The sequence below is a fragment of the Sceloporus undulatus genome, chromosome 3, assembly GCF_019175285.1.
Source record: "Sceloporus undulatus isolate JIND9_A2432 ecotype Alabama chromosome 3, SceUnd_v1.1, whole genome shotgun sequence".
Taxonomy (NCBI): domain Eukaryota; kingdom Metazoa; phylum Chordata; class Lepidosauria; order Squamata; family Phrynosomatidae; genus Sceloporus; species Sceloporus undulatus.
In genome coordinates, this window is record NC_056524.1 from 74,190,204 (window position 1) to 74,203,157 (window position 12,954).

At 35.0% G+C, this 12,954-nt stretch overlaps 1 protein-coding gene across 2 annotated transcripts in view; it reads left to right on the forward strand.

Annotated features, from left to right (window-relative positions):
* EFHC2 (EF-hand domain containing 2) overlaps positions 1-12,954 on the forward strand; it is an 82,284-nt gene that overhangs the window by 35,812 nt on the left and 33,518 nt on the right. For both annotated transcript variants that reach the window (XM_042456299.1, XM_042456300.1), the window contains one exon: positions 326-464. In XM_042456299.1, coding sequence (XP_042312233.1) covers positions 326-464 — 139 coding nt within the window. The remainder of the gene's footprint in view (positions 1-325; positions 465-12,954) is intronic.

A 12,954-nucleotide genomic window follows, 5' to 3' on the forward strand; every position in this document is an offset into this window, starting at 1 on the left:
GGATGTCTTTCACTATTGCTTCATCCTGTGGTTCCCCTTTTTAAATCCCGCTTTGTGAATAAGCCACTTGAGTTACTGGGGGCAATTTGCTACATTCTTGGGATGGCATGGAGGAGCAGCCCACCACTATTGGGGTTATTCCCATATTCCAGCCTGACCACCAGTAATGATGGATTGCTTCTTCTGTCATCCCAGAAAGAACCTTCTTGGTAAGTCCAACTTCTTAATCACTTCTTGTATAATTTCAAGTTGCAGCTTCTAAACATTTCGTCATAGCATGAAATTAATACATATAAGGTGTCTGTATTTTTACCACTATTATTAGACAGGAGCTGTGCATCAGGAATTTTATAAAGACTCTGACCTGAGAATAGGATCAGCAATCAATGTTTGGGGAAGAAAGATAGTTCTCTGTGACTGTGATGAATTTACGAAAGAATATTATAGGACAAAGTATGGAGTCCGTAAGTAACAGTACTTGATACTTTACAAACTGATCTTGAACTTGTACAGGGTGGGTATTTGAAAAGTTTTAAACATGTAAGTAAAAAATTAGATTAAAAACATATATAAGCACAGTGATTAACAAACAATAGAGTGGGAAATGAATTACTTGGTTCAGAAACTATGTAAGAATTGGGGCTTCATGCATGGTCACCAGCATCTGAACTTTGGTGCACTTGATACCAGAGGCAGAAATAACATGGAAAGAATAGGGATAGATTCCTACACCACACATAAAAAAGTGCAGTTCCACATGTTTCAATAAACTCTTCATCACCCCCCCCCCAAAAAAAACCCACCCCCTAATAATATGTATATGGGAAATGAAACAATCAAGTCAGGAAAGCCTTGCAAAGTAAGTAAAAATATTTTAATCTTTCTTGAAGACTTTTTACAAAATATATCTAGGGATGACAACGGAGATTTTAATCACCACATAATAAGGAAATCACTCCTTAAAGTTTGGTTTAAAATCAAAGATTTATTTTATAGAAAATTTCCACCTTGGATATCACTACAAGAGGCTTTTTATCATAGAACAAAAAAGAACAATGACTCCTTGAATTAAATATGAAGATTTAATAACGATAGATAAGAATAAAGGAGCTGAAATGAAACCAAGAGATCAGATAGGTAAGGAAAATATTTAAAAAGATTGGTTTCTATACCAACAATTATATGAATGCTTTAAATTGGATAACAAGATGTTTGGTCTGACAAATGCAAAGAATGAACAAGATAATATATAATTATGGATAAAGAAAAAGGTCATATTACAAAATATTACAAGCTGTTGAATGAAAGAGATTTAGAGAAAGAGGTGATAAAACACATGATAAAATGGGCTATAGATATTAACAAACTCATAGAATTAGAGCAATGGAATAAGGCATGGTACAATACAAATAAATTTACGTTATGCCAGAATTACAAAGAAAATTTTATTAAAATGATGCATCGCTGACATATGACACCTTGGAAATAGAACAAAATTTATAGAATGGAAAAACCAATATGTTGGAAATGTCAAAAAAATAGAAGGGATTTACTTTCACATTTGGTGGAAATGTAAAGAGGCACAAAATTTTGGGAAAAGAATCCACACTTTGATGTCTGAAATACTTCAACTAGAAATACCTTATGATCCTTTAGTTTTTTTAATTGAATATGACAGATAACATCAAATTAAAGATTAAGAAAGAACATTCACAGATTATATTGTATATGGTTACTGTAGCGAGAATCCTATATGCACAATATTAGAAAACAGATAAGGAATGGATACAAAAACCTATGAAAGCGAGGTGCTTAGATATATTAACGGCTATTCTAAAGGATAAGACTAAAAATAATACCGAAAAAGAATGGGAATGCCTAAAAGATCTTTGGAGGAAAAAAATGACTAAAGTTGATTTAAAGGGAAAGAAATAGATGTTTGGTAAATGAGTAAGAATATAAGTTATAAGTATATATTATATTATATTATATAAACTGAATTATGGTAAGATATAAAGATTCGAAAGGGGAAGTCAAATGATTCTCTTTATTGAGGTGAATGTAACCGTTAAGAAGTGTTAAAATAGAAGGATATAATTTAACTAGAATGACTTTATTGTTGTAAGTTAGTGGGTGTTATAGTATAGGTTAGGATTGTGTTGTTATATGTATATGTGTGTTTGGCTGTATGTTTTAACTGTATTGTTTTTTTAAAAAAAATTGAATAAAATCTTTAAATAAATAAAAAACAAAATATATCTAGGGATGATCCCCCCCCTCACCATCCTCCACCTTTCTTATAATTTTTATTTTGGTGGCCAAGATCTATTTGCAGATTTCAAAGACATAGCTGCCTTTGGAAAAACAGTTCTTTTCTCTTTTTAATTTTTTTTAATTAACTAACAAATAATTACATACAAACCATACAGACACACATATATTTAAAAACACATACATGTTAGTGACAAACAAATATGGTTACTTTCTGTTACTTATAAATAAAATTAGGTAAAACTTGTTGGTTGAAATCATATTATTTTTAATTAATGTTCCTGACTCGTTTTCCATAGTTTTATTCATGAGGACATCTAAATCTTTCTTTTCATTACCTTTCTATATAAGAATGAAATTTAGTCCTCACTCCTCAACTTAGTTCTTTACAAAATACTACTACTACTACTACTTCTTCTTCTTCTTCTTCCATGTCTGATGTAAGACAAAAAAAAAATTAATTCAAACTTTTTGTTAATTAAATCATATTACTAATTTTCAAGGATATAATTTTAATTGTCCAGATATATTCCTTATTTAATATCATTTTCATATTTTCTTATCAGACACCATTCATTTTCTATTTTTTCCAATGGTTTGTCTTATAATAAAGCGGTTAATTTGTTCATGTTCATCATCTCCCAAACTTTTGACATCCATTCTTTGGTGCTCGGTATTCCTCTCTTTTTCCAATACCTGGCGAAGATTATCCTGGCTGATGTTCTCTTTTTTTCCAATACTTTGTGAAGATTATCCTGGCTGATGTTATTAGGTAGAGAATTACCCGACCATATTTCTTTTCTTTTTCCTTGTCCAGAACGGATGTCATATTTAGTAGGAAAAATTCAGGGTGAAATGGCAGGTGGAACTGATGTATCTGTTAAAGTCTTATGTACACTTTTCCAGAATGCTACTCTCCTATTGCGCTCCCACCACATATGGCAAAATGACCCAAGATAATTTTGACACTTCCAACATTGGTTGCTGCTTGTTTTATATATAACTTTGAGTCTTCTGGGGGATAGGTACCACCTCTGTAACATCTTTAGGTAATTTTCTGTGAGATCCTAACATAAGGTAAAACTATCCGTGAGCCCCCAGCCTTTTCCCCATTCTTCTAATTTTATGCATCTTCTTATGTCCTGAGACCACTTAAGTATGACATGCTTGATTAATTCATATTCTAGATCCCTTTTGATAAAGATTTTGTAATACTGTATTTTGCAATGTGGTGTCCCTTGCCATCTGTCATAATAATGTCTAGGTCAGTTTTGTTGCTTTCAAATCATTCTGATTTTTTTTAACTATTCCAATTCTTTGTTGTAATTGATGACAGAGGAACCAATTATGTATTGTTCCTTCTTAAATTGTTCTTTTGTTTTCATTTATAATTCTAGACTTCCATTTTTAGTTGTATTTTTCTCCAATAAGTCTTGGTATCTGATCCAGGTTTTGTTATCTCTTTTTGTTCTATTCAGTAAGGCCGCCTGTGGGGATGCCCAAAGTGGTATATTTCTATAGAAAGACTTTTTAATTTTTAACCAAACCTCTTGGAGTTCTCTTCTTATACAGTGACCCATGTAATCTTTATTTTTCTTACGTTTGTTGTAGATCATGTAAGCAAGAAAGCCAAATCTGATATTATCCCTTTCCAGACTCAAGAATCTTTCTTCCTTCAAATTGATCCAATCCTCTAACCATGTCATGGAAGAAGCATAGTAGTATTTTTTAATATCCGGCAGGGTCAGGCTTTCTCTACTTTTAGAGTCAATCATAGTAGACCATCTAACTCTTGGCTTTTTACTCTGCCACAAAAATTTTGTTATCTCTTTTTTCCATGCTTCAAAACATTTTTCCTTGGGTATAATAGGAATGTTTTGGAAGAGATACATTAATTTCGGAAGTATACTCATTTTGATTAGAGATATTCTTCTCAAAAGAGATATCTGTAGTCTGGACCATTTTTGCAAATCCTTTTGTATTTCTTTCCAAATTTTAGTGTAATTATTTTTGAAAAGGTCTTCATTGCTTTTTGTTAAATTTATCCCTAAGTATTTCACTTTTCCCCCTGATCTTGAATCCTGTTTTTGTTTTAAGGAGGTCTTTTCCTTTTTTTGACATGTTTATCGTCAAGACGATAGTTTTATCTTGATTAACAGTACCCGCTAGCTGGCCCTATTCCTTTAAGGTAAACAACCATTTATCGTTGCTTTTTAGTGGGCCTTCTAGAAAAAAACCACATCTTCCCATTTATGTGCATACCCTTTTGTCTTGATGCCTTGAATATCATCATCATTGTTAACCTTAATCAGTAAAATCTCAAGGGTTATTATAAATAGCAATGGAGAGACAGGGCACCCTTTTCTGGTGCCTTTTTTAATTTTTATTTATTCAATTTTTTCTTCATTTACTATGAGTTGGGCAAATTGTTCACTATATATTGATGAGATCCACTTAGTGAATTTTTCACCCATGTTGCATTGGGAAGTAGCCTCCATTAAAAAAAAATCCACATTGTTGAATGCCTTTTTGGTGTCTAAGAACACCATTGCTAACTGTCTCTTGTTTTGTTTTTGGAACAATTCTATGGCGTTCAAGCCAGTTCTCATTATTCTTCCTGGCAGGAATCCATTTTGGTTCTCTTGTACTATGCCTTGTAGAATTTTCTTTAATCTTGTGACTAAAATTGTTGTAAAGATTTTATAGGCAACGTTGATTAAAGAAATGGGTCTATAATTCGTAACTAAACTAGGGTCTTTGCTTTCTTTTTAAATTAATGTTATAAATGAATTCCTCCAAGTATCAGGGATGCCGTTATTTTGTATATCATTGAAAGTTTTCTCCAAAGGAGATAGTATAACTTCTTCCATTTTTAAAATAGTACAGAGCCGTAAAGCCATCCGGCTCTGGTGCTTTGTCTGGTTTCATATTTCTGATTGCCTCTGAAATTTCTTTCTCAGTAACAGCCTGATTCAACTGTTTTTTCTGACTTTCTATCAGTTGTGTTATCCTTTGTATTTCCAGATATTCTTTAATCAACAATCTCCTATTATTGTCCTTATTGTTATTTCTATATAACATTTCATAATATTTTAAAAATATTTTTGATGTTTTCTTGATTCATGTAGATCCTTCCTTCATCTTTTATTTCTGTTATGATCTTTTTGTTTTTTCTTTTCTCGCTTTATTTGCTAAAATCTTGCTAGGTTTGTTTCTCAATTCAAAATGTCGTTCTTTGATCCTTTGTAATTTTCTTTCCCATTTTTTCATTGTTAAATTCTCCAATTGATGTTGTAATTTCTGTATATCAAATTTTAAGTTGTTATCCCCTCCGTTTTTCCATTCGTGTTCTTTACGGTCCAATTCTGACACACACACACACACACACACCCCGTTCTCTTTCTCTTCTGTTTCCTTCAGGGTTTAGTCCAATTAGTATCCCTCTTGTGACAGCTTTGCATGCATCCCAGATTGTTTTGTGCTTGTTCTCTAATGATGTGTTCTCTTTAAAAAAATAGCTTAAGTTCTGTTTTGAGTTTGTCTACATAGTCTTCTTTTTTTAGTATGTGGCTTTTTAATCTCCAAGAGAGCTTGGATTTTCTATCTCTTATTTTCAATGTGATTGGGTGGTGGTCTGAGAAAATTTTAGACAGAATGTCCATTTTATTTATCTTGCATTGGAATTGTTTGGATGCTAAGAACATATCTATTCTAGACCTTGAATCGTGTGTGTCTGAAAAGCATGTGCATCCATGAGAGTTTCCATATTTCCAGTGCCAAACATCGGTTAATTCATGTTCTTCCATCATTTAAAAAAAGCTTTAGTCAATTTACCCTGATGTTTCTTAATTGCTCTCTTCGTAAGTGATATTCTGTCTATTTGCAGTTCAATTACTGCATTGTAATCTCCCATTATTAGAACATTATCGTAGTCTATTTTCCTTAATTCAGCTGAAATTGATTCATAGAACTTATCTCTTACTTCTAATGCTGCATAGATTCCAATAACTAAAATTCATTTTTCTCTGAGTTTAAATTCCATCGCAATATAAGATCCCTTATTGTCCTTGAAGATTTCTCTTGTGGCAAATTTCTTGTTAGCGTAAAGGACGATTCCTTTCTTCTTCTTCTCTGTCACCGATATATAATAATTGCCCAATTTAGGATTTGTCAAATATTTAGCGTCCTTCTCACTGATCTTAATTTCTTGTAAGCAAATGATGTCACTTTTTGTTTTATCCAGATAGTGGAATACTGTATTTCTTTTATATTTGGAGTTTAATCCTTTTATATTCCACAATAACACTTTTATTGTCATTTTTATTTTTAATAAAGTAAACCTTTGTTTATTTTGCGGTGAGGCATCCCTTCCACCCCTATGTGATTTTATTAAAACTTTATTTGTTCAGTGTATTCTGTATAGGTAACTGTTTTTAATTTTAGTTTGGGCACATCAGCGATTTAACTAAGTTATTGTTTTTCCTGTTGCTCCTTCGTATATATCTTCCTCGTCAGGTTCACTTCTGCTATCGTCTTCTGAATCTTCATCAGTCAGATTTTCTGGTGAGTCTTAATTAGACAATTTAGACAATTTTCCTCTTCTCACTAAGTTTTGACCCTCTTCTTCTTTTCTTTGTCATGCTCTGGCATGACACAAAATCAGAAAAAAGGCTTCTGTCCTTTCTTCTGATTTTGTCTTTCTGCTTAGTTTCTTCTCAAGTTCCTTAGGCTTCACTAAGTTGTCAAATTTGTATCTTTTCTGGTTCCAGTTAAATGATAAACCTTGAATAATTTCCCATCTATAGTCTATTTTCTTATCTTTTAAGTGGGTCAGAGGTTTATATGTTTGTCTTTAAATTATGATCAAAGGGGAAATATCCTTAAAGATTCTCCAATTGTTGTTTTCTACCAAGAAATTTGATTAATATCATCTCTGAATGATTAGATCTCTTGTTCTCGTTCTTGTGAGGCATACTACAATATTTCTCGCTGCTTTTTTTCTTTAGCATAGCTTGAATTTAGTCTAAAAAATTATCTGTCTCTACCTCCATCTTTCATTCAGAGTAGCCTATGAAATTTGCCATAGGAGGTACTGTTCTGCTATACAAGTCTTCGTTTAGTGTTTCGGGGAGTCCCCTGATTTTCACACCTCTCTCTGTATCTGATTTTGTTTGTCACTTTGCTTATTTTCTGTTGTTCTTGTTTCTGTATTATTTCTTTGGATGCCCTTTCCAGATGTTTCATTTGTCTTTCCAGACTTCCTTTTGTGTGTTGAGTATGTCCAGTGATAATTTTTCCATCTTTTTTCTGAAGCTATCCAATTCTTTTTTCACGTCTTTTCTTATTTCTGCCCTTGTTTCCATAATTTTCTCTTAATTCCTGTCTCATTTCTTTGGATTCGTCTTTCATTTCCTGCCGTATTTCCTTGATTTCTTGTCTTAGCTTCCTTATCTCTTCTAATAAAATTGCATTAGAATCCTGTGCTTTGAATGCCTTTTTAGTTGAATTTCTTCTTCAACATAGGATTTCTCAAGATTTTCCAATTTTGTTATCAGCGTGGTAGTCAATTATAAACTCTCCAATAAAATAATTAAAAGTTGCAATATCAACTTAAGGTTTTCTAAATTTGTTATCAAAATAAAAGTCTATCATAGAGTCTCCAATAGATATCTCAACCACAATAATCTAAAGTTACTCACTAGTTGAAAAGGTCTTAATATTCCTAATTACCCTTTCATAAATTCCCATGTATTTCAAACAAAGATTTTATATGCCATCTTTACTTATAATCTTAAAATTGGCCCAATCTAGATGTGCTTTGGTCTGACTAAGTTGTTTCAAAGCAAAGTTAAGACCAAAGATTATCTTAGTGCAGTCAAAATAAATTGATCAGTATCTGTCTCATATCTTGCAATATGTTAAGTGATTATTACAAAGTTGAGACCAGAGATTATCATAGTTCAATCAGAGTGAATTACTTAGTGTCTGTCTCCTCTCTTGTAGTATGTTAAGTAATTTCTAAATTAATTGTTACAGATATTGACACAGTATAGTCTATTAATCACAATGTTCTTCTAAATTACATACACCAGATTTAATGGCCTACCTTGTTTTAAATTACGTTTATCAGTCCAATAGTTCCTATTAACTCAAGTAGTTCAATAAGTTGTTTTCACTTCAAAGTACTGATCTTGAATTAATTACTTACAATTCTGGCTTTGTCCTGAAGTTTCAAATTATCATGGGTTTTTAATCTTAATGTCTTGAAATTAAATTGTTCCTTCTTTGAGTTTGTTTCTTTACCACTATTCTGTCCTCCAAAGGGGGAAAAAGGTCAGGAGAAGGGATTGTAGTAGAAGCAGCTATACTTCCCAAGTTTCGGGTGGAGCAGTTGCGACTCTTTGTAGTGATTTATAACACTGTTTGTTGTTTGTTTCTTCCCTGGTTTTCTGGTTCCTCTGCTCTTTGCTTCTCCTCCCCTCCCCTCTCTCATTCGTGGGCTATTGTAGCTTAGTCACCATTCTTCCAGCTTCTTCAGCTGTTTTAAACATTTTTTTAAAAAAATATAACTTTTTTCTTTCAGGTCTCTGGAGCTCTAGCCTGTTTGGGAACAGTCCTTGTTTCACTCTCCCCTTCGCCAAATCTCGCCATTTCTAGCGACGGCTCTGCCCTGCTCAATTCTTCTTTCCCTCTCTCTTCTCCACTCGTTCTATCCAATTTTCCCCAAGTCCACTCTACTCTAGCAGCAAGAACCGCCCAGTTACTCCTCTGTCGGTTGCCTCAGCGTTGTACCACCGTTCCCTCTGCAAGCCTTGCTAGGTCTGAATAAAGTCTTTTACTGCCTCTTTATTTCAGCTTGTCTGTTTAGCATCTTATTTTTCATTGTCTTTCATCCAGTTCCTATGAACTCTCTCATCTGGTCTGTAGATAGAAGTCCCTTTGCGTAGGATAGCTGGATGAGGTTTACATTCAACCACTTTTTCACGGTTATGTTTATATGGATAATTTTGTTTTATTCTAAAAATAATAGAGAGAGGTTACTGTCAGGCTGTCTACTGGCAACAGCATTGAAGGGCTGTGGATGCTCTTTGATCCCCAGGGTCTCCTCATTTCCAGGCTAACAGTGTTACACTGAAGTGACCAAGGATAACCTCTCCAGGTCCTCTCCGATCTACTGATTGCTCCTCTTCCCAGAGGAAAAATAATTAGATGGGTGGGTTATTGTCCATAACGAAATGTTGTTTAACTTGTTGCTTGATTTATTGAAGTTATTGTCCCCCATCTCCAGCCCAGAAATGCTTTTGAGGCTGGGTTCGTTTTGTGCTCATAGTTTCTCACAGCGTCATCTAACAGGAAGTCCTCTTGGAAAAACAGTTTTCAAAGGAATCTTGTAGCACCTTTGAGACTATCTGAAAGAAAGAAGCTGGTAGCATGAGCTTTTTTTCTCAGACTTGAGCCTACTTCATCAGTTGCATCCCCATCTTTTGAGGAAGTGCATTTGAGGAAGTAGGCTCAAATCTAGGGACCTTATCACACATGGGGGGTGGGTTTGCAGCTCAGATCCGCAGTCACTCCTGTTCTAGCAATGCAGAGCGTGATTTTTTTCACAACAGATCCAGAGTCTCTCCTGTCTAGCAATGTGAATTAAGGTTAAAACGTGATGCTTTACCACACCTGGTTGTCTTTCTGTTGCCCTTCCGAATTGAGGTGGAAGCAAAGTCAGTTCTATTCCAAGCAAGTCACGTGATGCAGATTCAAGCAAAGCAGAGTGAGTGCACATTGTATTACCACACCGGAGGGTTCAACGATTCGAATCAGCACCCTTGCACATGCTCAGTGGGGCTCTGGACGCTGTCCTCCTTCATTGGGGTGAAGAAGCTCTCAGGGGATGATGGGATAGGTGGCAGGTTGGCAGAGAGGGTGAGATAGGGATGCAGGAGCAGTGGGAGGTGATGGGATGGATGGCAGGTGGTTACTGGGGACAGGATTGGGATGCAGGGGATGATGGGATACATTGCTGGGAGTCACTGGGGCCAGGATTGGGATGCAGGAGAAGGTAGGGGATGATGGGATAGGTCACCGGGGGTCACTGGGGCCAGGATCAGGATGCAGGAGAAGGCAGGGGATGATGGGAAAGGTCGCTGGGGGTCGCTGGGGCCAGGATCGGGATGCAGAAGGCAGGGGATGATGGGATAGGTCGCTGGGGGTCACCAGGGCCAGAATTAGGATGCAGGACAAGGCAGGGGATGATGGGATGGGTGGCAGAGAGGACAAGATGGGGTGAAGGAAGAGGAGGGGAATGACGGAGGAGGACGCAGGAGGCCAAGGGGGGCGACATTGGATTGAAATCGAAGTGAGCTTGAATGCGAATTCTGTGAATTCCCTTTTTTCTGGAATTAATCAAAATGAGTCACTTTGGATTCACTGTGGAAACCCCACAGCAAGAACTCCCATTGAAAGGAATCACATCTGAAAACACATTCACATTGTGACGTGAATGCGCATCATTGGAAGCGCAATCACGTTGGAACTGACCTGCAAAAGCTCGAAAAATCTCAGTGTGATAAACCTCTAGTAAAGTTCATGCTACCAACATCTTTCTTTCAGTTAGTCTCAAAGATGCTATTTGTAAATCCCATGTTTTCTTTAGCCTGCACTATAAAGTTAATGCCTGCCTGGACTTTCATTGATGGGTTCTTGGAAGTAGCAAGGTTGCAAAGTGTACTGTCCAAAGCCTGTGGTGCTCGTTTGGACAGACTGCAAAAGATTCCATAAAATGTTACATAAATAGATTATTTACATCATGATCCAAAGTAAGAATAAAGTATTATTAATGCTATGTGAAGTTGTAATGTGTGCAGAAAGTCTTGAGTTTAGTCTTGGACATTACCTGATGTGCCCTCCGCTAATTCTTAAATAATCAAATAGCAGGTGAATTGCTGTCAGATAATAGTAGGTTGACCAAATATAGTTTTTAAATATAGTTTTTAAAATGTTGTACGCTTGTCCCTTCATACGTATGGCTTTGCCTTTTGCAGATTTGATTATTCACAGGTTTTATTAATATGTTCTCTCTAGGAATGTCTAGGTCCTCCAGAGCAATTCTATGGTCAACTTTAACCAAAAGTTGCACTGAAGGACCTAGAAATTCATAGAGAGAAGACTCCACTAGGCATTTGTAGCTCTTTCAGCACAATTTTGTGATCAGTGTCTGGCAGATGTTGACCACAGAGTTGCACTGGAGGACCTAGAGATTCCTAGAGAGGTGTTCTCTCAGGTAAAAACATAGTGTTTTTATTATTTGCGTTTTTCCACATTCACAGGGGTCCTGTGCCTCTAAACCCAGCAAATGTGGAGGGACAAGTGTAGTTACTATTTTAAACTAATGTATAATTTATCATTTATAGTTTATTACAATTCATGAAACCTTTTAATATGTTGTATACCACCTTGCATCCAAGCCTTGGGCTAAAGATGGAACAGAAATAAATTACTGTATATACTCTGCTATAAGTCAACCTCATGTATAAGTAGAGGGCATGTTTGGGGCCAAAATTATGGATTTTGATATGACTTGTGGATAAGTTGAGGGTAAAATTTATGGGCATGTAGCAGGATTTAAATGATAAAGCAAAGGAAAACGGTGCCAAAGAATTTACAAAATTCTAGCAGATATTACTGTTTGTGCTCACATTACATGGATGAGAGAATACATGGGGGTTTGGTCAGTGTTTTCAGAACAGAATGCACTCTTGCCTTTTACCCAGGGATGGTTCCCTTTTTAAAAATAAGAGTTAAAAGTACAGTACTTACATTGACCTGTGGATAAGTCAACTCAGATTTTTTGGGGTCAATTTTTTTGACTAAAATTTTTAGACTTATACATGAATATATACAGTAATAAAAATAACAAGAAATGACTTGTTTGTCAAACAAAGAATTTTCACTCAGCTAAAGATGGGAGATGTATTCAGCACAGATGCACACATGCTTTTAAAATTGTCTTTCTTGTGAAATTCCTTTAAAAACCTTGTTGAAAATAACAGGTTTATTGTGTCATTATCAAATCCTAACTATCACAGATTTCAGTGAGACTACTGATATTTTTGTTGTCATTTAGTCTGATACTTTCATTACATTATAAAATATCAAGGTAACTTTACAGTTCTACTATGAGATTTATTTCTGTGTGCTCTTCAACCTTAATTTGTTCATGAATTTATTGCTGATTGGAATGATCGCGCTAACCATAATGTCTTGAATGTAACCCTTATAGGACTTACTAAATGAATGGCTTTAGGCTCTTTAGGTTCCACGCATAATACACAGCTTTCTTTCATGTAATATCCTTTGATCTACACTTCATAAAATACTCTTATTTATGGGTGGTAAATTATCTAGAAATTAAGCTATTAATTCCCATCAAATTTCACAGCTATACCATAGAATCATAGATCAAGAGTAGACCACAAAATCCATCCAGTCCAACCCCTGCCATGCTAGAATACACAATCAAAGCAAAGATGGTTATATGTTTCACCATGTTGGATGTTCTTTCTGATGCAAAAATAAGATTATCAAGTTTATGCTTTAAATATGTTCCATACCATGGATTGCTATAAAGACAAAATACAGCAACCATTTGCTCATTTACAAATTATAGTACCTGACAATGACCTTAAT